The 24,355-nt window shown below is 45.1% G+C and overlaps 1 protein-coding gene across 2 annotated transcripts in view; it reads right to left on the minus strand.

The window, feature by feature from the left end:
* LOC106579641 (piezo-type mechanosensitive ion channel component 2) overlaps nt 1–24,355 on the minus strand; it is a 258,629-nt gene that overhangs the window by 28,188 nt on the left and 206,086 nt on the right. The window contains exons 19-35 of one of the 2 annotated variants that reach the window (XM_045702749.1): nt 18,749–18,925; nt 18,167–18,289; nt 17,462–17,662; nt 16,781–16,985; nt 16,480–16,581; nt 16,032–16,197; nt 14,117–14,360; nt 13,321–13,417; nt 12,895–13,060; nt 12,660–12,749; nt 11,328–11,452; nt 11,052–11,117; nt 6,691–6,794; nt 5,075–5,204; nt 2,927–2,974; nt 2,514–2,680; nt 1,952–2,145 (exon numbers count right to left, since the gene is read on the minus strand). In XM_045702749.1, the coding sequence (XP_045558705.1) occupies nt 1,952–2,145; nt 2,514–2,680; nt 2,927–2,974; nt 5,075–5,204; nt 6,691–6,794; nt 11,052–11,117; nt 11,328–11,452; nt 12,660–12,749; nt 12,895–13,060; nt 13,321–13,417; nt 14,117–14,360; nt 16,032–16,197; nt 16,480–16,581; nt 16,781–16,985; nt 17,462–17,662; nt 18,167–18,289; nt 18,749–18,925 (2,405 nt within the window). Of the gene's footprint in view, nt 1–1,951; nt 2,146–2,513; nt 2,681–2,926; nt 2,978–5,074; nt 5,205–6,690; nt 6,795–11,051; nt 11,118–11,327; nt 11,453–12,659; nt 12,750–12,894; nt 13,061–13,320; nt 13,418–14,116; nt 14,361–16,031; nt 16,198–16,479; nt 16,582–16,780; nt 16,986–17,461; nt 17,663–18,166; nt 18,290–18,748; nt 18,926–24,355 lie in introns of both variants that reach the window. The other variant, XM_045702748.1, reaches the window with a different exon arrangement.

Raw genomic sequence — 24,355 nt, forward strand, 5'->3', positions numbered from 1 at the left:
CATACCAGCCCCCCGCAAGTGCCATGCGAGTGCAGGCATCGAGCCAGGGCGGATGGTGCCAGCTCAGCGCGTCTGGTCTCCAGTGCGCCTCCTCGGTCCAGGTTATCCTGCGCCGGCGTTGCGCACTGTGTCTCCAGAGCGCTGGGAGGGTCCAGTTCGCCCAATGCCTGCTCTCCGCCCGTGCCGGGCCAAAGTGGGCATTCAGCCTGGAGTGTGGGTAAAGAGTGTCCGTACCAGAACTCCAGTGCTCCCCCACAGCCCGGTTTATCCTGTGCCTCCTCCTCGGACCAGGCCTCCAGTGGGTCTCCCCATCCTGGTTCATCCTGTGCCACCTCCCAGGACCAGGCCTTCAGTGGGTCTCCCCATCCTGGTTCATCCTGTGCCACCTCCCAGGACCAGGCCTCCAGTGGGTCTCCCCATCCTGGTCCGTCCTGTGCCACCTCCCAGGACCAGGCCTTCAGTGGGTCTCCCCAGCCTGGTGAGTCCTGTGCCACCTCCCAGGACCAGGCCTTCAGTGGGTCTCCCCATCCTGGTCCGTCCTGTGCCACCTCCTCGGACCAGGCCTCCAGTGGGTCTCCCCATCCTGGTTCATCCTGTGCCACCTCCCAGGACCAGGCCTTCAGTGGGTCTCCCCAGCCTGGTGAGTCCTGTGCCTGTGCCCAGGGCCAGGCATCCATCATGTCTCCCCAGCCTGGTGAATCCTGGGTCAGGGCCGTCGGAGGATCCGACACCGGGTGCGGCCCAGAGGATCCGACACCGGGTGCGGACCAGAGTATCCGACAACCTCTTGCGACCCGGGACTGAGGGGAGCTGCCTGTGACCCAGAACCGGGTGAGTCTGGTCACAATTCTAAAATAAAGTTGATTAACTATGACTGTGATGATTCTGCCTACAACCCAGAACCGAAGGAGTCTGCTTACAGCCTGAGACCGACGGAGTCGGCCCACGAACCAGAACCAAAGAAGTCTGCCTACTGTCCTAAGCCCAACAGGTCTGTCTACGGTCTGTTGGACAGTAGGCCAGAACCGGAGCCACCTCCAATAGAGGTGGGTTGGGGAGGGGGGTGTAGCACTGTGCCGTCGTTGACGGCAGCCACCCTCCCTTCCCTCCCTTTAGTTAGGAGGTTAATTGTGTGTTGTTTTTTTTGTTTTTTTTTTTCTGTTGGTTTTGTGCATTCAGTGTATGCACCTTTAGGGGGGTAATGTCACGTCCTGACCATATACTTAGGTTTTTTTGTATTATATTTGGTCAGGACGTGGCAGTTATGTTTGGTTATGGTATAGTGGGGTTGTGAGTGTTGGGGTAGGTTCTAGGTTAGGTATTTCTATGTGGAGTTTAGTGAGTGTATGTTTGTTTGGTTAATTGGGGTTGGGACTCTCAGTTGAAGGCAGGTGTTGTCTATCTGCCTTTGATTGAGAGTCCCATATAGTGGGGTGTGTTTGTTTGATTTTTGTGGGTAATTGTAATTTTGCACTGTGTTTCGTTTCACCTGTGAAACTGTCACCTTTCTCCTCTGAGTGTTTATTTTGTTTTGTCGTTTCCATCTAAAATAAATATGATGTGGAACAGTCAACCTGCTGCGTATTGGTCATCGAGTGATTTCGACATATCTTCCGATGAGGGAGAATACGAGGAACGTGACATTACTACTATATCCTTGGAGTATCAAGAAGCAGCTAAACAGCCTTGCCTTCTATAATAATACTAATAATACTACTACTACTAATAATAATAATACTAAATTCCATTTAGCAGACGATTTTATCCAAAGCGACTTACAGTCATGCGTGACCCCCCTTAGCTATCACCAGGATATTATGAATGATCATTTTTAATATTAAACATGATTTCCTCTTTCCTCTTCAATCTCATCACTTCTTTTGAGTATGAATAATTGTATAAGAAAAAGTGATAACTGTAACAAAAAGTGGATTTTCTTCCATTCTCTTACCTGGACAGGCTATTATGAGACACCGTAGATTCTTGGCTCTCCAGACAGGCACAGCTCTGCCTCACAGCCTTGTGGGGGATGCAGTCCTGGCACATCTCCTCCTTGGTTCTCTCCAGGCCCGACTCAATGGATGCAGCCTTGCACATTTGCTTGCGGTAGTACACGTGGATGCTCTCCCGGGAAGGCTTGTTCCCCTGGAATGTTACAACCAAGAATGCCTGTCAGAATTGGTGGTCCTAGTCCCACTTCATATTATTAAATAGGCTGTAATAACATTTGGAATAGGTAATTCCAATGATATTACTATGATATTGCTAGAAATAGTTAATACCAATGCTATGGTTTTACTACAGTATGGCATGGTAAATAATTATGTAACTAAATGGTTTTGTTGCTAGGCAGATATACTTGTTCACTGGTAACTTTCACAAAGCTGGTTTCTCATCCGTCATTGGACGATTCACCTGGAGTATCAGGTAGTACACCTTGTAATACGATAAGCGTCACAAAATATATTTTTTAAAGACTCAAAATAGTCTAAATCCCCTGGCCGTGACGTTACCTTATTAACCTCGTGCGTGAGCATACAGCGCTCGATGCGCAGCACGGTGGAGATGTCGAGGTGTTCCTGACACATGGAGTTGATCCAGGCTGTGAGACTGTCCAACATTGCCAGGAACAATACCCAGGAGAACTTGACTATGTTGAAGACTCGCTTCAGGACGTTGTCTGGGAACAGGAAGGAAGACAACACACGTCTTTTAACAGCCAAGTCCACATCAGTCTTTATTCATTGAGACTTATAAGTGTAACTTCCTTGATGCAGAGGACATTGTGGGTTGGGTTGAGTTTTGAATCAGGGGTCGAGGCACCCAACCTAAGAAGTAAACAAAAATTACATTTCCAATTCCATGTCCTGAAATGGACATTACATTAAATAGAATTGACCCCAACCCTGGTTTGAACTGCACCTACCTGATCCATCTGTTTTCTCCTGATCCTCCTCTTCAATAGCAACATGAACTGCTGGATAGAAAAGATATTGAATATGGAATGAGTCAATGGAATCATACAAAATTATAAAAGGATATCCCTTGCTGTGAAGATATAAAACTGTAACGCAAAAGTACCCTTCCAAAGAATGACATCCCCAAATAAATGTACACACACGTGTTATTCAATCGTTGCACCCACACTGCTTGCGCATGTCAATGAGCGTCTGCAAAGCCAGACTCTAAAAAAATGTGTGACGTTTGACGTGCTGCAAGTCCCGCCTCTCCAATCTCCTTATTGGTTTTTAGGAGCATATACCCACATGGGTGATTGAAAGATGAACTGAGGTCCACACTCCAGTTGGTGGTGGTAATCCACCTTAAAGTTGGTTGCCAACCGCCATATAAAGTCCAAACAAGAAGAAGAAGCCTGAAGGAGGAGAGATGACTAGAAATGAACTCGGTTTACCCTTTAATCTGTGGATTAATTGTTGGAGTAGAGGACCTTGTGCATTTCAGGTAAAATAACAAGCCAATGTTTATATCCTAGGACAAATTTGCTAGCAACAGCAAGCTACCTAGCTAAATTGTCATAAATGTTTGCTTATCGACCTGTCCCCAAATTAATATAGTTGGTTAAGAGTTCATTTTGATATTCCAAACTTGTGGTGTCTTGATCACGTCTGGTGTGAGGGGACATAATCAACATGCTCACGATGGTGCACGCGGATGTATGCGCGCGAACGTTCTGGTCAGCATGTTAGACAGTGTGGTCTTTTCCCAGACCTCATGTAAAACTATTTGGCTGAACTGAGAGACCGTACTGTATTCCAGCCATGTCCACAGTCAGTCCAGCCTTCATATGGGATGAATTGACCATGTCTAATCAAACATGGCGTCCTATCTTTCAGACCCAGGAATGCCTTGGCCCTGCCTGGAGTTGGAGCTGGGCTGGGCTGTGGGGAGAAGGGAGGGAAGGAGGGAGAGGAGGGGGGACTTGGCGGGACTGTGGACCGGATACAGCATGGCTCCCATTAGGGATGCAGCAAATTGTTAAGTAGGTGCTCTTGAACAGAAAAAGGGCACAACGTACCCATTCATGGCTAGTCTAGGGCCTATAACGAGAAAACCTGAGACAGTGAAACATACTGTAACACAACAAGTGCCGCATGGACGAATGGCGGCGAGACGAGGGTAAACATTGGGAGGTGAGCGGACTCCCGAGTTGCGTAGAGGTCTAAGGCACTGCATCGCAGTGCTTGAGGCGTCACTACAGACCCGGCTTCGAACCCAGGCTGTGTCACAGCCAGCCACGACCAGGTGACCCATGAGGCGGCGCACAATTGGCCTAGCGTCGTCCGGGTTAGGGGCGGGTTTGGCCGGCCAGGATGTCCTTGTCCCATCGCGGAGGAGAGATTACTAGGCTTCCCTGTGGCTCAGTTGGTAGAGCATGGTGTTTGCAATGCCAGGGTTGTGGGTTCGATTCCCAAGGGGGGCCAGTACAACAAAAAAAAAATGTATGAAATGTATTCACTACTGTAAGTCGCTCTGGATAAGAGCGTCTGCTAAATGACTAATATGTAATATGTATTGCGCTCTAGCGACTCCTTGTGGCGGGTCGGGCGCATGCACACTGACTTCGGTCACCGGTTGTACAGTGTTTCCTCTGACACATTGGTGTAGCTGTCTTCCAGATTAAGTGAGCAGTGTGTTAAAGAAGCAGTACTGCTTGGCAGGGTTGTGTTTCGGAGGACGCATGGCTCTTGACCTCGCCTCTCCCAAGTCCGTACGGGAGTTGCAGTGATGGGACAAGACAACGGAATTGGGGAGGGAAAGGAGTAAAAAGTACAAAAATAATAATACATAAAAATACAACATTGGGAGGTGGGGGCAGGTTTCCCAGAGGAACTGCTATCATATTAAATCTCCTACAATGGGTGGGAATAGCCTGGTTTAGTCAAACTGAATGCTGCACTCACCATTGTTTCACATTTACACAGTGTTCAGTCTGGTTACACCAGGCTATTTACACAGTGTTCAGTCTGGTTACACCAAAAATGGAGGAGACTAAAAACCTATTATTTTCATCTGCTTTCAATGACAACTTGGGTCTTCCCTCTACGCTTCATACCTTCCTCCAGGTCCTCTTTCCTTGACTTGCTGCTGCTCCCTTCAGTGTATTTCTTCCAGAAGCGGCGTTTCTCCTTGCTGCGCTCCTTCATGGCCGTCTTGGAATTGGTCATCCAGGCGTGGTAAACAAACTGTGGGGAGTGGATGTTAACAACCACGCTGGTGGACTAGTGATCAATGTGCCTAGAGGGACTGTTTGAAAGCATGTTTGGCTGCTTAATTGGGACACTTACCCGTCCTTTAAGAGATTTTATTTTTAGCGAGTCTGCTTCATGTTGACGGACTTGATATTGGTGTGCTTTATCGTAGGTCAAGCAATGTGGCCCAAATTTTGCTCACACACTCAAAACCGAAGAGTTGAGTTGAAATGAGTGTAGGAAATGTGTCCGAATTAGGCAGCCAAAGTGAATATACCCTAGTCAACCAACCAATAAGTCACAGGAAAACGCAAAAACCATTGACAAAGTACACAATGCAGAGGAGACCAGTTTCAGGGGGTGTTTTGATCCAGTGAATTGGGATGTAAGGGAATGTGTTTATGGAGATGGGACAAAAAAGGGATTTACAATTGAATAAAGCACCCCTAAAGATTAACACAACCCACCATTCCTACTTTGAGAACAGGGTTTTACTTATTTTTTTATGTAACTTTTACTTAACTAGGCAAGTTAGTTAAGAACAAATTCTTATTTACAATGACGGCCTACAATGATGGGTTGGGGTTGATTCCATTTCAGTTCAGTACATTTCAATTTACTTCCTGAAATTGACCCAACTGAAATAGTATTGATCCCAACCCTGTTTAAGACACAGACCTAACTCCACAGAGAATTACCCTGGAAGAAAAGCCACCCACCACCACACGTGCACATCTCTCTCCCAAAGCACACACAGGGAGGAGATCTACGCCAGAAACAGAAGAGCAACACAGTTCACTGAATTTCAACTGCATGCATCATCAGCGGCCGCCATTTTGTCATGACTCGGCATCATCTTGTGAAATGGAGGCGCGGCCGTGGTATTTGAACAGAACTTTATTGACATCGTGGTCATGTATTGGAGTGAGAGGGGAAAATGCATTTAATGTCGTGAGAAAGTGGCTTGGACTGAAGTGGTCAAGGATACTCAGCATACAAAAAAGGGAAATACAAGATAGAGACCTAGTTGTGAGAGTACCTTGGCTGCCCTCATTATATACTGCAGACCAGCTTTGGGCAGCTTAATGATAGACCTTGTTACGGCCAGCAAGGCAGAGGAGGACAAAGCAGGGGTGAGATTTAGAAGACCATAATATTTGTCACAAATAAAGGCCAAAACAAACACGACTCACGACAAAAGGATGTTAGCAGTTGGTACTTGGTTAAAAGGAGTGAAAACTGTTTAGTGCGGAGAGAACAAACAACATTTGGGAATTAGACTTGTTACCTGTTTGTGATAAGAACAATCACACATTAGAAATCGGTTCGAACAGAAACAGAATCAGTCCCGTTTAAATAATCGATAAAGAAAGAAAAAATGCACATAAAAAGACTATTCAAATGTTGTTACTGGACAAAAATCAATATTCTCACAATGCAGGACAGTGGTAAAGGGATTATTTCCTACGTTCGAGCGAACCTGAAATGTAGACTTCTTGGGCTGCTCTTCCTCATTTTTATCCTCCTCTTCCTCCTCTTCTTCACTGTCCGTCTCAAACAGGTAATAGTTACCACTTCTCACCACTGAGAGGGGAGTGAAAGACAAGGTTAAAGGTTACCCACTTACACTAGTCCACTTGTGTATTACACTGTACCAGAGTATGTGAGTGGAGCGGAGCTGGAGCGGAGTGTACAGCGGAGCGGAGCTGGAGTGGAGTGGACAGCGGAGCGGAGCTGCAGCTGAGTGTACAGCGGAGCGGAGCTGGAGCGGAGTGGAGCTGGAGCGGAGTGGACAGCGGAGCGGAGCTGCAGCTGAGTGTACAGCGGAGCGGAGCTGCAGCTGAGTGTACAGCGGAGCGGAGCTGGAGCGGAGTGGAGCTGGAGCGGAGTGGACAGTCGTGACCAAAAGTTTTGAGAATGACACAAATATTAATTTCCACAAAGTTTGCTGCTTCAGTGTCTTTAGATATTTTTGCCAGATGTTACTATGGAATACTGAAGTAAAATTACAAGCATTTCACAAGTGTCAAAGGCTTTTATTGACAATTACATGAAGTTGATGCAAAGAGTCAATATTTGCAGTGTTGACCCTTCTTTTTCAAGACCTCTGCAATCCGCCCTGGCATGCTGTCAATTGACTTCTGGGCCACATTCTGACTGATGGCTGCCCATTCTTGCATAATCAATGCTTGGATTTTGTCAGAATTTGTGGGTTTTTGTTTGTCCATCCGCCTCTTGAGTATTGACCACAAGTTCTCAATGGGATTAAGGTCTAGGGAGTTTCCTGGCCATGGACCCAAAATATCTATGTTTTGTTCCCCGAGCCACATAGTTATCACTTTTGCCTTATGGCAAGGTGCTCCATCATGCTGGAAAAGGCATTGTTCGTCACCAAACTGTTCCTGGATGGTTGGGAGGATGTGTTGGTACCATTCTGGTACCATTCTTTATTCATGGGTGTGTTCTTAGGCAAATTTGTGAGTGAGCCCACTCCCTTGGCTGAGAAGCAACCCCACACATGAATGGTCTCCGGATGCTTTACTGTTGGCATGACACAGGACTGATGGTAGCGCTCTCCTTGTCTTCTCCTGTCACGTCCTGACCAGTGAAAGAGGTCATTTGCCATAGTAGATTGGTCAGGGCGTGGCAGGGGGGTTTGTTTTGTATGTATTTTGGGTTTTCTGTTTGGGGGTTTGTTCTAGTTATCTATTTCTATGTGTTGGTTTTCATGTTCGGCCGGGTATGGTTTCCAATCAGAGGCAGGTGTCTTTCGTTGTCTCTGATTGGAAGCCATACTTAGGCAGCCTGTTTTTCCTTTAGGGTTGTGGGTAGTTGTTTTCCGTTTTAGTCTTAGTACCTGACGGGACTGTTGTTGGTCGTTTTCTTGTTTTGCTGTTGTAGTGTTAAAGAATGAAGAATGAGCACTATCCACGCTGCGTCTTGGTCTCCATTCCAAGATCCCTGTGACATCTCCAGACAAGCTTTTTTCCGGATGCCCCAAACAATCGGAAAGGGGATTCATCGGAGACAATGACTTTACCCCAGTCCTCAGCAGTCCAATCCCTGTACCTTTTGCAGAAGATCAGTCTGTCTCTGATGTTTTTCCTGGAGAGAAGTGGCTTTCTTGCTGCCCTTCTTGACACCAGGCCATCCTCTAAAAGTCTTTGCCTCACTGTGCGTGCAGATGCACTCACACCTGCCTGCTGACATTCCTGAGCAAGCTCTGTACTGGTGGTGCCCCGATCCCGCAGCTGAATCAACTTTAGGAGACAGTCCTGGCGCTTGCTGGACCTTCATGGGCGCCCTGAAGCCTTTTTCACAACAATTGAACCGCTCTCCTTGAAGTTCTTGATGATCCGATAAATGGTTGATTTAGGTACAATCTTACTGGCAGCAACATCCTTGCCTGTGAAGCCCTTTTTGTGCAAAGCAATGATGACTGCACATGTTCCTTGCAGGTAACCATGATTGACAGAGGAAGAACAATGATTCCAAGCACCACCCTCCTTTTGAAGCTTCCAGTCTGTTATTCGAACTCAATCAGCATGACAGAGTGATCTCCAGCCTTGTCCTCGTCAACACTCACACCTGTGTTAACGAGAGAATCACTGACATGATGTCAGCTGGTCCTTTTGTGGCAGGGCTGAAAGGCAGTGGAAATGTTTTTTTTGGGTGGGATTCAGTTCATTTGCATGGCAAAGAGGGACTTTGCAATTAATTGCAATTCATCTGATCACTCTTCATAACATTCTGGAGTATATGCAAATTGCCATTATACAAACTGAGGCAGCAGACTTTGTGAAAATTAATATTTGTGTCATTCTCAAAGATTTTGGCCACGACTGTACATCGGAGCGTTCCCAATTTGACTAGAGGGCGGAGCGAGATTCCCAAAGGCTGGAGCGTTGGCCTTCTAGCCCGCTCCAATTTCACTCCAGTAGCGCTCCAGTAGTGCTCACTCGAGCTCAGGGCATGCCCACCCCAGCATGCATTTGTAGTCTATTTGTGTGCTGCTATAGCCCCTTGCTTTATCTACTGTCATGGAGTTCACTAAATATTTTCATAAAGAAACTGATAAAACACACAGGTGCAAAATCAAGGTGATTTACAAAGATGAGGACCAAGAGAAAGAGAGGGAGTGTGGTGATGTAGTGTCCACAACTAAAGAATCATTGTGGAATCTGAAAAGACACGTATCCCGAAAGCATGATGGTGTACTTACTACGTGCACATGCTAACAGAATGTAACGAGGTGGGTAGTTAGTGTGTCATTGTAGCAAAGTATTTATAAACAAAAAATCTAATCTCTTAAAAGTTTCCTTAATTTCTGTTCTATTATCTATACAACAGGCCATAATTGATTTCGGCTCAATAGGCCTGGCATATTCCCACTTTCATCGAACTTTCCCTTTTGATTGGGTTATTTTGCCTAAAAACGATCTATCTATCTATCTATCTATCTATCTATCTATCTATCTATCTATCTATCTATCTATCTATCTATCTATCTATCTATCTATCTATCTATCTATCTATCTATCTATCTATCTATCTATCTATCTATCTATCTATCTATCTATCTATCTATCTATCTATCTATCTATCTATCTATCTATCTATCTATCTATCTATCTATCTATCTATCTATCTATCTATCTATCTATCTATCTATCTATCTATCTATCTACGATATAAATATACGATATAAATGTATAAAACAATATAAATATATATAAATATGTATATATATATAAACAACTCAGCCTGATAAGAGTGGCCCAAAGGGTGTTTATCATCCCCAGTGGTTCTGCAAATGCTGAGAGAATATCCTCTGCTGCTGGCCTGCTCTCCAGGCACCATCGCATGAGCCTGAAGCCACAGACTCTGTTTCTAAAAACGAATTCAAAGGCACTGGAGACTGAGCATAATCATGCATTTTTCCTTTCATTTGTATTTAATTCTAAGTAAGTACATTTATAGACTATAATTACTTAATACAACTAAATGCTGTTTGAAAGCTAAATGCTCTATGTCCCTACAAGCCTAGTGTCACACTCCGAAATGCTTCACAATGTATTTCTTTGTAGGCTATAGCCTTGAAATAATTGAAATAATATAGCGTAAATAATTCATTTTCGTTCCTTCTTAGGCTCCCTGTCTGAATCCTGACCTATTTGGAGTGTTTATATGTTGTTTAATATGACCTGTAGCCTATTTGAAATGATGAGTGCTTCTTACAGCAACCTAATCATGTTTATTAAAATACTTTTAATTCAAAATCATATGGTTTGGTTTCAATACTTCAAACACAAATGGTAGGTCCAGGTAGTCATTAAAATAGATGGGTATTGTTTAAATTGGGATTTTAATGAATGGAGCGAATTTAGAACGGTAGTTCTTTTTTTTCTTTAGCGAAGCGGTTGGAAAGGATGTGGAGTGCTGGAACGTCCACCACTCCATGAGCGATGAACAGGAATGAACTCCGCTCACATACACACCACAGGCAGCTGGTGGAACCTTAATTGGGGAGAATGGGCTCGTAGTAATGGCTGAAATGGAATCATTGGAATGTTATTGATACCATTCCATTCACTTCATTCCAGTCATTATATGAGCCGTCCTCCCCTCACCAGCCTCCTATGGTACACACATATATTTATGTAATGACAAACTCAAATAAGATATGGTAATCATCTTGAGTGTCAATAAACAAATTCAAGCCTAACTTTGTTACATGTACAGTAACTACAGCCACATGAAATAGACGCTATCTTATTTAAGAGGAATATTAAAATCTGAATTGCTTCAAATATGAAATTAAAAAGGTAGAAGGTCACTAACTGGATGCATGGTCAACCCACGGCCTCCACCACCGCTGTATTCTCTTCTCCCTGCTCCTCTCTTTATCTGAAAAACAAAGATTTTTCACCTTGATGGTTTGAATGGACAGTGTATATTATGTAATCGTTGTGGGACTGTGATGTGTCTACAAACAGACGTATCGTTAAATCAATGCAAAACTTTATAGGCCGACATGGGTTGGCAGGACAAGATCATCCAATCATGGCGCACAGTGCACTAGTTCCTCAAGGCCCAGAAGGCCTCTAGCAGTCCCACCTTCATCCTCCTCCTCCTCGTCCTTGCTGTGTCCGTGGCCTGCGTCTCCGCTTTTCTGCACCAAGCTCAAAATCCTCTCCTTCCCCCTCTTGAACTTCTGCTGCCGACTCTTGATACGGTCCATTCTGATTGGACACAGAGATAGAAACAATGACTAATGACCAATAGGCTCTGACCACTGTGTATAATTGACAATTAATCTGTACTTTGGTTTTCTCTGTGTTCTTTGGGCTGGCTAGGAGTCGGGGCGTGTGTGGATGTGTTCAGACTGGTATCAGGTTGCGAGAGCGAGAGCAAAAGAGAGACCAATAGAGATGGAGAGAGACAGAGAGAGACATAGAGAGACAGAGAGACAGGGAGAGAGAGACAGACAGAGAGAGAGACAGAGAGAGAGAGACAGAGAGAGAGAGACACAGAGAGAGAGAGAGAGAGACAGACAGAGAGACAGAGAGAGACAGACAGAGAGAGAGCGAGAGAGACAGACAGAGAGAGACAGAGAGACAGACAGAGAGACAGACAGAGAGAGTGACTGAGAGAGTGACTGAGAGAGTGACTGAGAGAGTGACAGAGAAAGTGACTGAGAGAGTGACTGAGAGAGACAGATAGAGAGAGAGACAGATAGACAGCTAGACAGATAGAGAGAGAGACCGAGAGAGAGATGGAGAGAGAAAGAGACAGAGAGATAGAGAGCGAGAGAGAGAGACAGAGAGAGAAACACCATGACCGACAGAGAGAGAGAGAGAGATGGAGAGAGAGAGAGAGAGAGAGAGAGAGAGAGAGGTGCTGACTGATTCTCTTGTCCTCCGCATCAGTAGATGTATTCCACTAACACACTGCTGCCCTGCGGCTCCACATATACAAACTAAAGTACATCAACACAGTGTAGGAGGACATACATCGTAAATCACAGGGAAGGACCGTCCAAATCTAGTTCATCATGATGGATGGTGTCTTTACTCAGACCTGAATGTAGTAATGACTGGAATATCCTGGAATTAGGGTTCATTTGAGAGTACATACATGGTAACATCTGTGAGGCTTCTCTTTTCAGTGAGCGCTAATAAAATCACAACTGTTATGACAGAGTTTACGTCATATACTGTCTGTCTAATGAGTTGGGATATGAGTTGGGATATGCAAAACAAATGTGTATAATACACACTTGTACATGTGTGAAATAGGACATGTATAAGCATCCAGCTAATTATTATATTAAATCTCTGTGTGTACATCACACATGTGGAATGACTGTATATTATGTGTGTGTATACGGCACATATGTGTTATACTATATGTGTATATTTTCTGTCTGTAGAAAATACATGTTCTCACTGTCTCTTCAGCAGGTCCATCGACCTCTTCTCCACTTCGATCCTGGCTTTTACAGCTTTCACTATGGTCGCTTGGAACAGCTCAGCCCCTCTAACGAAACACACACACAATACAGCTAATATAAATCCACAAATAAATTGAATACACAGTAAAGTTGAATTTAATTTTGTTTTATTTTAATGGTCATTGGAAAAGTAAAGTAAACAAAACTAAACCAAACGACATTAAAGTTTACCTGGAGGCGAGGATCTGTGAGGAGCGAATGTCGGCAACCACGTGTAGGAAGTAGTAGCTCATGAATACGCGTCGCTGTAGCAACAGGAAGGCAAAACAGATGCTGTCCCAGATGATGCCTGCCTCGTCGCTAGGCAACTCACACTGCTTGTTGGCCTGTTGCTCAGCTGCAACGATTTCCAAAAACATAACCATCAAATATTTGTTCATTCTTTACATTTTGAACAAAGTCAAACTTTTCTCCTCAACCCCAAATATACTGTACAGCCCACTTCAGAAGGAGTTATCATCAAGCATTTCTGAAAATTCAACGGAATAATGCTTTGCAAATCCTTTTAAGTGGGTGTACATTTTCTGTCACATATCAAAACAGAGAAAGTGTGTTTCCAAAGGCATTCTGCTTTACAGTGGTGGTAGGGTCACTTACGTTTAGAATAGCCTTTTATAGTGCAGGCCAGGCTGAAGAGCTGTATGAGCCAACAGTGATTGGTGACCAGGGACTTTATGTATCCACAGGCCAGTATCTGAGGACCGCGAGGACAAACCACAGTCAGCTAAAACAGTCAGCTAAAACATATCCACAGGCCAGTATCTGAGGACCGCGAGGACAAACCACAGTCAGCTAAAACAGTCAGCTAAAACATATCCACAGGCCAGTATCTGAGGACCGCGAGGACAAACCACAGTCAGCTAAACAGTCAGCTAAAACATATCCACAGGCCAGTATCTGAGGACTGCGAGGACAAACCACAGTCAGCTAAAACATGACACAGCAGCAACCAATCACACCACTATATCTACTGTATACTGTTGTTGCAGAATTCAAAAGAACATATTACATTGTATCTCTATGGCTGCTGCAGACCGCTTGTTTCAGCACTATTGGTTCGCTTTTTTATTTTAAATAATGGACTGAATTTCTATTTATGTCTCCCACCTATAACTGAATCCAACATCTTACTATAACCTTTAGTGCTAAGATGTCCCCCCAACTAATCTCAAATTCAATGAATCCAACATCTTACTACAACCTTTGGTGCCAAGATGTCCCCCCAACTAATCTCAAATTCAGTTTGCCGAATTCTGACTGTAGCCAGTATTCAACAACACTGTAGCCAGTATTCAACAACACTGTAGCCAGTATTCAACAACACTGTAGCCAGTATTCAACAACACTGTAGCCAGTATTCAACAACACTGTAGCCAGTGTCATCGACACTTACCGAGAGGATGTTCTTCATGGTGATCACAAACACGTTGTAGGCGATCAGGAAGTCCCAATAGTGGAGGATGCTTTTGATTGGCTTGAGCAGCAGGTCACCCCCAAAGAGCAGGAAGTAAAAGCAGGCCACCAGGTAGCCCATACAGAAGATTGAGATGCGTGTGGTGCCCGTGATGAAGATGATGGTGAGCACGAACCAGAAGAGGTAGCTGAACATGATCACTTTCAGCATGTCCAGGTAGGATCTGGGGGAGAGAAATTCATTAGTACCCCTTTCCTGCAGTCAAATGACCTAGTACCCTCCTGGGTGGAATGTTATTATTTTTTTCTCATAATTTAATAATTAATAAACATTATTTTAAAAACCCGCCGAAAATCTGGAGTTTCTATGTCAAACAGTTTTGTTATATTGTAGTCTTCTGTGATGTATATAAAGTGCAATATTGGGATGCAAACTCAAAATGTAATACATTTCAACTCTATATCTGTCTTCTTTTTTTAAGCCCATAACCATGTGTGTGAGGTGTATACTTTTGTTTCAAAGTAGATTTGTACTTTGGATTCTGTTGTTTTAAACCTGAGTATGTTGAGAGCATACCGTTGCCGTATACAGTAGCAAAGCTAACATTCAACAACAAATGTATTCTGTAATAGTAAACGCTTTCTGATATCCACACAGAGATGAGCCCAAGTGATGAGCAGAGCTACGCTGTGTACTTTAGGATTCTACAACACAATATTCAACTTTTCATTCAATATACTTCACTGACACATCATCCTCACTACCACCTCACATTGTTTTTACTGGCAGATGTACATTTTTACATTTTAGTCATTTAGCAGATGCTCTTATCCAGAGCGACTTACAGTAGTGAATGCATACATTTCAATTAATTTCACGCCTTTTTTTTTTTTGTACTGGCCCCCCGTGGGAATCAAACCCACAACCCTGGCATTTCACACACCATGCTGGCATTGCAAACACCATGCTCTACCAACTGAGCCACAGGGAAGACTATGTACTATGTATGTGAACTGGAGGAGCAGTGGTGTCCTCGAGGCTTCGGAGCACATTGACAGATGGGTCTGGGGGGTCGTTTCAGATACAACTTTGTGCTGACAGGTTCAAAGAGCCGGCTGTCACGGGGTTAAAGGTCACTAGTGTCAGAACGGTTCCCCTTGTTTCAGGAAGACTATTGAGTTACAGGAACATGGAAAGCCATGTTTGAGTCACTCACAGGACACGGTTTTTAACATCGCTGAGTTATCTGATATCAGGAAAGTGTGCGGGAGAGAGCTGTGAGAGCGGTGGGAAAACACAGGTGTTTGACAATGTGTTATCTGTGCTCTACTTCGAGATGGGCTATCCGATCGCTCATTTAACTCACCTCACGTCAAAACAATTGGATAATCACAGGAGGAGTAACCCAAGGAATGTGTCTAAAGTGACTCTTTAATAAGTACTTTGGAGAGAGACACAGAGACAGAGAGAGAGAGAGACAGAGAGAGAGCGACAGAGAGACACAGAGAGAGAGAGAGAGAGAGAGAGAGACAGAGAGAGAGAGAGAGAGAGAGAGAGAGACAGAGAGACAGATCGAGAGAGAGTGGAATGATTTGACCTGAATATCATGTAGTAGAAGGTAGTTCACCAAATGACTCTTGCCTGATTGCTAACATTGTCAAACAGATCAAACGACTCATACTGTCTCTCTGAGAAAAACACAGGCACTTTAACACATTGGGATAACTCGTTCTCGAGTAACAGGTTTTGAATCCTGATCAGGCACAGCCTGTGCACCAGACCTGGGCCCAGCTGGTACTGTGTAGCATACAGGCTTTAGCTCGTAAGGCTAACTCATTCTCAAGTCTCGGGTTTGAATCCCGGGTCAGACACAGCCTGTGAACCAGCCCCTTACCTGCAGTGTATGAAGTCTGGGACGGGGTTGTGTTCACTGAAGGAGGCAGCGTCCAGGTCCCTGCAGATCTCCATGTTGTCACCGGCCAGGAGGCGCACGGCTTCCTCCTTCTCCTCCTCAAACACCTGTCTCTGCAGCGAAGCACACAGCAGCAGCATGAAGTCATCTACAGGAGACAGTAGAGGAAAGGAGGAGGAGCAAGAGGAGGAGGAGGTGGAGAAGGTGAAGAAAGAGGAGGAAGAAGATGAGGAAGATGAGAAGGAGGAGCAGAAAACAGGAGGATGAAGAAGAGGTGTTGTCACAACCCAGTCCCAAACCCAGTCCCAATCCTAGTCCCAATCCCAGTCCCAATTCCAGTCCCAATCCTAGTCCCAATCCCAATTCCAATCCCAGTCCCAATCCCAGTCCCAATCCTAATGGCAAATGCTCAGTCAATGGTTGTACTCACAGAGCAGGAACATTGGGTTGGGCTTGGTGTGGAAGTCAGGGAAGTACAGCCACTTGATGACGTTGGAGTCTGTGAAGGATGAGGGGAACCTCCATGGGTAGTCTGGGAGGAGGAGTTTAGTAAGTTTTCTCCATCATAGACACTATTGACTCATGACACATACAACAACTTTGATTTATAATGTATAAAACATGATCATTACTCAGTGATGAAATGATGACCTGTGTCTTGAGTACTGAAATACCAAGGGGTGACAAAACAAAACGGCTGCAGCAGAGGAGCCTCGGATTGGTCCACCCACCTTTGCAGGCGGCCGGGGGGACGCCAATGCAGACAAAGTACTGGAAGGTGAGCATGCAGGCCAGGAAGCAACAGTACTTGGGCCAGTTGTCAGCAATGGCCTTCCGGCGCCGCTGGTAGATGACTGCGATCAGGCCGAAAGCGTGGAGCATGGCGTAGAAGTCCATCCTCTGGCCAATCACGTTCACCGCCAACAGTAAGCATGTCTGACGATGCAATGATAATATTTAGGAAAGTTTAAACTCAAGAGACTTTATATTGGGTTTACAGATGTAGGATCTTAGCTTGTGCCAGTTTGCTACAACAGGAAAATTATCCTGCAGCAAAAGGAAATGTGAATTATTATGTTGATTATAATTAATGGACATTTTTGTAGGGGTTAATACATTTTTTATAAGGGAAAAGGAAGTCTGAAATGTCAAAGTTAAAATTTAAATATTCAGAAGCCTTTTTGAAGCCTTTTTAAACCTCAAATACACGACAAGTTTTATATTTCCTGAGTTCAGAAGTAGGTGTTATGGCTCAGTCGTAATTCCATGCAATGCAGGTGACTCAACAATTACTTTGACGTCCATGAAAGGTATTTCAAACAGAGATATAGTGGTAAATATTCCAACTTCCACACAAGTAAAAAACATAATAAGAGTGTTTTTGCGAACTCAACAGTGACATGACATCATACCTCCAGGCCGAACTTGTAGAAGAAGTAGTTGATGAAGTACTTGGCACCGTTGACGATGCTGTCGTCGAGGTGTTGCCGGGTGATATTGTGGAAGATGGTTCTGGTGACGGGCGTGGTGAGGTTGTTCCTCATGCGGTACAGGTCCTGGTGGCGGTAGATGGTCACCTCGAATGCCAGCAGGGCCAGAATCAACAGGTTGTTCTGAATGGAGATGGATATAGGACAGATAAATGGGTCAGGGTTGAAATGACAGTGTATATATTCATAATTTAAACATGGGAACCACCATGAACAACATTGATCCAACCAAAGAAATCCTATTCAATTACTAATTTCAAAATGTCTAACTCCTAATTCTATGGGTCCAACCAACTGTTTTCAGGCCATCTCCAAGAATGAAGTGTAATTTGAGCACTACAAAGGGCAGTTAGGGAGATGATACTAGTGTATAATATAACACGGTTACAGTAGTTTCAGTTATATGTGAGGGAGACAGGTTGCGTATGTATATATGTGTGTGTGTGTGTGTGTGTGTGTGTGTGTGTGTGTGTGTGTGTGTATTTGTGTGTGTGCACACGCTGCATATGTGCCTATGTGTGTGTGTGTGTGTGTGTGTATTTGTGTGTGTGCGCACGCTGCATATGTGCCTATGTGTGTGTGTGTGTGTGTGTTGTCAGGTTCCCAGGGCATCTCTCCTCCACTCACCCTCAGGTTCTCCAGTAGGGGGGAGAACTTGCGGAGACCCACCCAGTTGGCTGGGTCCACCGGGGCGCTGTAGAGCAGGGAGTGAGCCATCTCACTCCTCTGGTTATCCGTGTAGTTCAGAGGCTACAGACGAGAGGACAGGTGTGTTATTAATGTCTTGAACCAGTACAAGCTAGCACAACACAGGCAAGGAGCATAATGTCTGTATTAGGACAGACTGACCCCCTAGAGGAGACACTTGAAGAGGAGAAACATGGAAACAAATAGAGATACATAGAGATACATAGAGATACATAGAGATACATAGAGATAAATAGAGATACATAGAGATACATAGAGATAATTAGAGATAAATAGAGATACATAGAGATACATAGAGATAAATAGAACAGGAACATATAGGAAAGAAAATATTGGGAAGTGGAACATAATGTACATACAGCACCACTCCACAAACACACTAACACACACCCCTGTCCACCACCCCAACACTCCCTGAACATAATGTACATACAGCACCACTCCACAAACACACCACACACCCCCTGTCCACCACTCGACACTCCCTGGGCTGCTACCCACCATGGAGCAGTTCTTCGAGTATGTAGAGGGGTTTATAGAGGTGAGTTGGTAGAGCATCTTGCAGACGATGATGACACAGGTCCAGACGGTACAGACGCTGGAGGCCAGGGGCCTGAACTGACTGAAGGGCAAGGCGAACGCCCAACTCACCAGGAACACGTAGTTGAACAGAGACACCTGACGAAAACAGGACAGAAGAGACACATTCACTTCCTGGACGTAGAATATGTGGTCTAAACAGAGACACCTGGAGAACACAGGACAGAAGAGACACCTTCACTTCCTGGACGTAGAGTAGGTGGTCTAACAGTACAATGTTGTTGTGATACACTACTCAGTCTGGGTAAAGTTATTCTTTAAAACTACTGTAACATAAACAGTTCATTTAAAGCAGTCTCCTGGAATGTTCGGGGCAGTGGGCATGTGGTCAAGAGGGAGAACATTTTAACATTCTTAGAAAAGGAAAGGGTTTCAATTGCTATGCTACAGAAGACCCATTTATCTTCAACAGGACATGCTAAGCTGAAGAGGGACTGGGTGGGCCAGGTGCGCTGCCATCCTTGTAAATAAAAATGTCCCATTTGTATTTGAGCACCAAGATACATACCCTGAAGGAGGATTTATTTTGATTCCAGGTAATATGCTTGGTCAACATATTACTATACTAAAAGTATATGGTCCGAACACAGACTCCACCAAATGTATGTCTGACATGATTTTATTATTTAATCAACACTGCAAGGGACTTGTGTTTATTTCAGGAGGTTTTAATTGTACTTTGGGTAAATTGGATAAATCATCAACTGCTCCAGTCTGGAATCATAGAGCCTCAAATGCTCTCAGATGCGATTGTGATTCATCTGGTTTAGTAGACGTATGGAGAGAGCTAAATCCTAATGTCAAGAGACCATACTTTCTACCCTAGAACCCATAATTCATAATCTAGATTGGACCATTTTGTATGCCCTCTACTTACATACATGTTGTCCAGTCATGTTCTATTGTATATATAGTCATTTCTGACCATGCCCCAGTGTATATAGATATTGAAATTGGCAAAAAATCCCCAAAACAAGATATATATTGGAGACTTAATACGTCTCTGCTTAACAATGAAGGATTCTGCTCTGTGATAAAAGATAAATGATCACATTACTGGCTTGACAATCAACTCTCTCTTGTCTCCGCTGCAGCTATCTGGGATGCTGTTAAAGCAACCATAAGGGGTTATATCATTTCCCAAGCCTCTCTGATCAAGAAGCTTAGAATGGAAAATAGGGAAAAACTGGAGGCTGAAGTAAAGCATTTTGAACTTTTCATAAACAACAACCAACCCAGGCGAACTGGAATTCACTAGCTTGTGCTAAGGCCAAACTCAATTTAGAGCATACAATGCATGTAAAAAAAGGGTTGTTTTTTACCAAGCAAAAATATGATGAGTTCGGTAACCGTCCAAGCCGAGTTAAAAAAGAACAGAAAGAAAGATGTAGTAAGTCTATAAGGATGGCAGATAGCTCCACTTCTTATGATCCATTGCTTATCAATAATACGTTTTGCGACATCTATAAATCTCTTTAGAATTCACAATGTACAAGATCAAACAATGAAATTACAAAATATCTGAATAAGATTACATCTTGCCCACTATATCAAATGAGCATAGAATTAGACTAAATGCTCCCTTTACTCCTGAAGAGGTTTGGGAAACTATTAAGGCAATGCCTTCTGGCAAGGCATCCGGCCTAGACGGCTACTCCGCAGAGTTCTACAAGAAGTTCTGGCCTGAGATATGCCCTATCTTCAAGCCTGCTCTAAATTATATGTTTGAAAGAGACATCATACCAGAGTCATGGAAAACTGCATCCATTAGCCTGATACTAAAAAAGGACAAAAACCCATGAAACTGCTCTTCGTTTAGAGCTATCAGTTTGCTAGGATTTGATGTTAAAATAGTCGCTAAGAAACTTGCCCGCAGGTAGGAGGCCCTACTTCCAGACCTCATTAAACCTGATCAGACTGGCTTTGTCAAATCCATATTTGGAACAGACAATGTAAGATGTGCTTTGAATATCATTAACCACCTTGCCAGAATTAAAGAGCCTGCACTCATTGTCTCTCTTGATTCCTAAAAGGCCTCCGATAGAGTAGAGTGGAAAATCTGGTTTGCTGTATTAGAAAAATGTAATCTGGGTGAACTTTTTATTAATTTAGTAAAATTACTTTATTCTAACCCATCAGCGGCAGTTAACACAAATGGTAAATTATCAGAAAGATTTCCTATCGGTAGGGGCTGTCGTCAAGGCTGTCCTTTATCTCCTGCTCTGTTCTCGTTAGTCATAGACCACTGGCTGAGGCAATAAGGTCTAGTAATAACATCAGGGGCATCGCTATGTGTAAGGGGTGCGTACTGGCTGCAGAAATGTCAGGCACAGGAGAGCAAAAACTGTATTGACAATGGCGCACCGGAAACATAACAATCAATCAATGGGTACAAAACCCGTCGCAAACCAGACATAACGTGCACAAGCACTTACAATAAACAATTCCAGACAAGGACATGGGGGGAACAGAGGGTTAAATACACAACATGTAATGATGGAATTGAAACCAGGTGTGTGGGAAGACAAGACAAAACAAATGGAAAATGAAAAGTAGATCGATGATGGCTAGAAGACCGGCGACACCGACCACGGAACGCTGCCAGAACAAGGAGAGGCACCGACTTCGGTGGAAGTCGTGACAGTACCCCCCCCTTGATGCGTGGCTCCAGCAGCGTGCCGACACGGGCTCGGGGACGACCCGGAGGGCGAGGCGCAGGGCGATCCGGACGGAGACGGTGGAACTCCCGCAGCATTGAAGGGTCTCATCAGGAGTGGATTGGGAGGAGAGACTGGACTTGGGGCCAGGTGATCGACAGATATCGGAGCTTACCCGGGAAGAACAAGAGGCAGCCCCCAAAAATATTTTGGAGGGGGCACACAGGTAGTTTGGCTGGACCAGGGGTGAGGCCTGAGTCAACTTTTTGTGGTAAACATGTGCCTGCCTCTTGCACTCTCTCTCCAGTGCGCCTGCCCAGCCCAGTATGTCCAGTTCCTGCTCCTCGCACTAGCCTTGTAGTGCGCACTCCCAGTCCAGAGCCTCCGGCGAAAGTTCCCCGTCCTGAGCCTCCGGCGACAGTTCCCCGTCCTGAGCCTCCGGCGACAGTTCCCCGTCCTGAGCCTCCGGCGACAGTTCCCCGTCCTGAGCCTCCGGCGACAGTTCCCCGTCCTGAGCCTCCGGCGACAGTTCCCCGTCCAGAGCTTCCGGCGACAGTTCCCCGTCCAGAGCTTCCGGCGACGTTTTACAGTCCGGAGCCTGCAGAGACGGCCTACAGTCCGGAGCCTGCAGAGACGGCCTACAGTCCGGAGCCTGCAGAGACGGCCTACAGTCCGGAGCCTGCAGAGACGGCCTACAGTCCGGAGCCTGCAGAGACGGCCTACAGTCCGGAGCCTGCAGAGATGGCCTACAGTCTGGAGCCTACAGAGCCAGGCCTCCTGCAAGTCTCCCCAGCCTGATGCGTCCTGTGCCTGCTCCCAAAGCCAGGCCTCCTGCATGTCTCCCCAGCCTGGTGGATCCTGTGCCTGCGCCCAGAGCCAGGGCTCCTGCATGTCTCCCCAGCCTGGTGAGTCCTGTGCCTGCGCCCAGAGCCAGGCCTCCTGCATGACTCCCCAGCCGGGTGAGTCCTGTGCCTGCTCCCAGAGCCAGGCCTCCTGCAAGTCTCCCCAGCCTGGTGCGTCCTGTGCCTGCGCCCAGAGCCAGGCCTCCTGCAAGTCTCCCCAGCCTGGTGAGTCCTGTGCCTGCGCCCAGAGCCAGGGCTCCTGCATGTCTCCCCAGCCTGGTGAATCCTGTGCCTGCGCCCAGAGCCAGGCCTCCTGCATGTCTCCCCAGCCTGATGAATCCTGTGCCTGCGCCCAGAGCCAGGCCTACTGCAAGTCCCGCCTGTCCGGCGCAGCCAGAGCCGCCCGCCTGTCCGGCGCAGCCAGAGCCGCCCGCCTGTCTGGCGCAACCTATGTTTTTGTATTTCTTTGTTTTGGCCTGGTATGGCTCTCAATCAGGGACAGCTGTACATCGTTGTCGCTGATTGGGAGTCATACTTAGGCAGCCTGTTTTCCTTTGGGGTTTTGTGGGTAGTTGTTTCTGTCTTGTGTGTGTATATAATTATGACCACTTACCACGCTGCATCTTGGTCCCCTCTTCCAGACTATCGTTACAGAGGGGTCTCTTTGCCAAATCTGCAACAATATTACTGGTCTGCTCAGATCAAGCACATTATTAGTTGATGACTAGACAGACTCCACTCACTAGCATGTCATCCAAGTGCATTAGCTTCCTTACCATTTATTAATAGCTTTGAAAAGTTCCAGGCCTTATCTGACAATTGTACAATACATAATACACTCTAAGCTTGGAAAGATGCAAGGAGGTACTTGGAGATTCCAGACCATACAGTATATCACTCTGGTCACCGATTGCCCTCAACCCAGATTCCCCCTTCCCCCAAATAAGGAGTATTGGACTTCTAGACTGGAAGACGAAGGGTATTGCTGACCTTACGCCTTTGTTTACTCAGGACACTCTAAAATCATTCCAACGGATAAAAACTGAGTTTGACTTACCCAACAAAGATATTTTTAAGTACGTACAACTTAGACACTCCATAGAGGGTCAGAAGAAAGTCGATAAACTACGTTTTCAAATGATTGAAGTTGAACAACTATTTACTAATCCTGCTGTTCGGAGAGCTTTAATCTCCGATTTATACTCAATTTTATTGAACAGAAGTGCCACATCCTATGATGCGTTGAGACATGTTTGGGAGAGAGACTGGGACATGGGACATGCATTTGGTGAGGAAGAATGGGCTTCTATCTGCGAAAGGGTCTACCCCAAATGCACCTCCATAAGCATTCAATAAATACATTTCTTTTTTTCATAGAAACTACTTTACAGCTGTCCGCCTTCACAGAATGTTTTCCAATGCATCACATTTATGTTTCAAATGTAAACAGGATACTGGCACCTTCATGCACATTTTTTGGTACTGCAGCAGAATCCAGTCTTATTTACTCATTTTTGTAAGAGGTGTTGACAAGCTGAAGGTACCGAGCTGTCTGTTTAAACTACTGGCACACAGCTCGGATCCCCATGCATACCCTACAAGACATGCCACCAGAGGTCTCTTCACAATCCCCAAGTCCAGAACAGACTATCGGAGGCACACAGTACTACTGTACATAGAGCCATGACTACATGGAACTCTATTCCACATCAGGTAACTGATGACAGCAGTAGAATCAGATTTAAAAAGCAGGTAAAAATACACCTTATGGAACAGCGGGGACTGTGAAGTAACACACACACAGGCACAGATACATGCAGACAAACACATGATAACATACGCACTATACACACAAGTACACATGGATTTTACGTTGTAGGTATGTGGTAGTGGAGTATGGGCCTGGGGGTACACACTTAGTGTGTTGTGAATTCTATAATGTTTTTAAAAATGTATAACTGCCTTAATTTTGCCTGACCCTAGGAAAAGTAGCTACTGCCTTGCCTTGG

Source organism: Salmo salar, chromosome ssa19, assembly GCF_905237065.1.
Source record: "Salmo salar chromosome ssa19, Ssal_v3.1, whole genome shotgun sequence".
Lineage (NCBI taxonomy): Eukaryota > Metazoa > Chordata > Actinopteri > Salmoniformes > Salmonidae > Salmo > Salmo salar.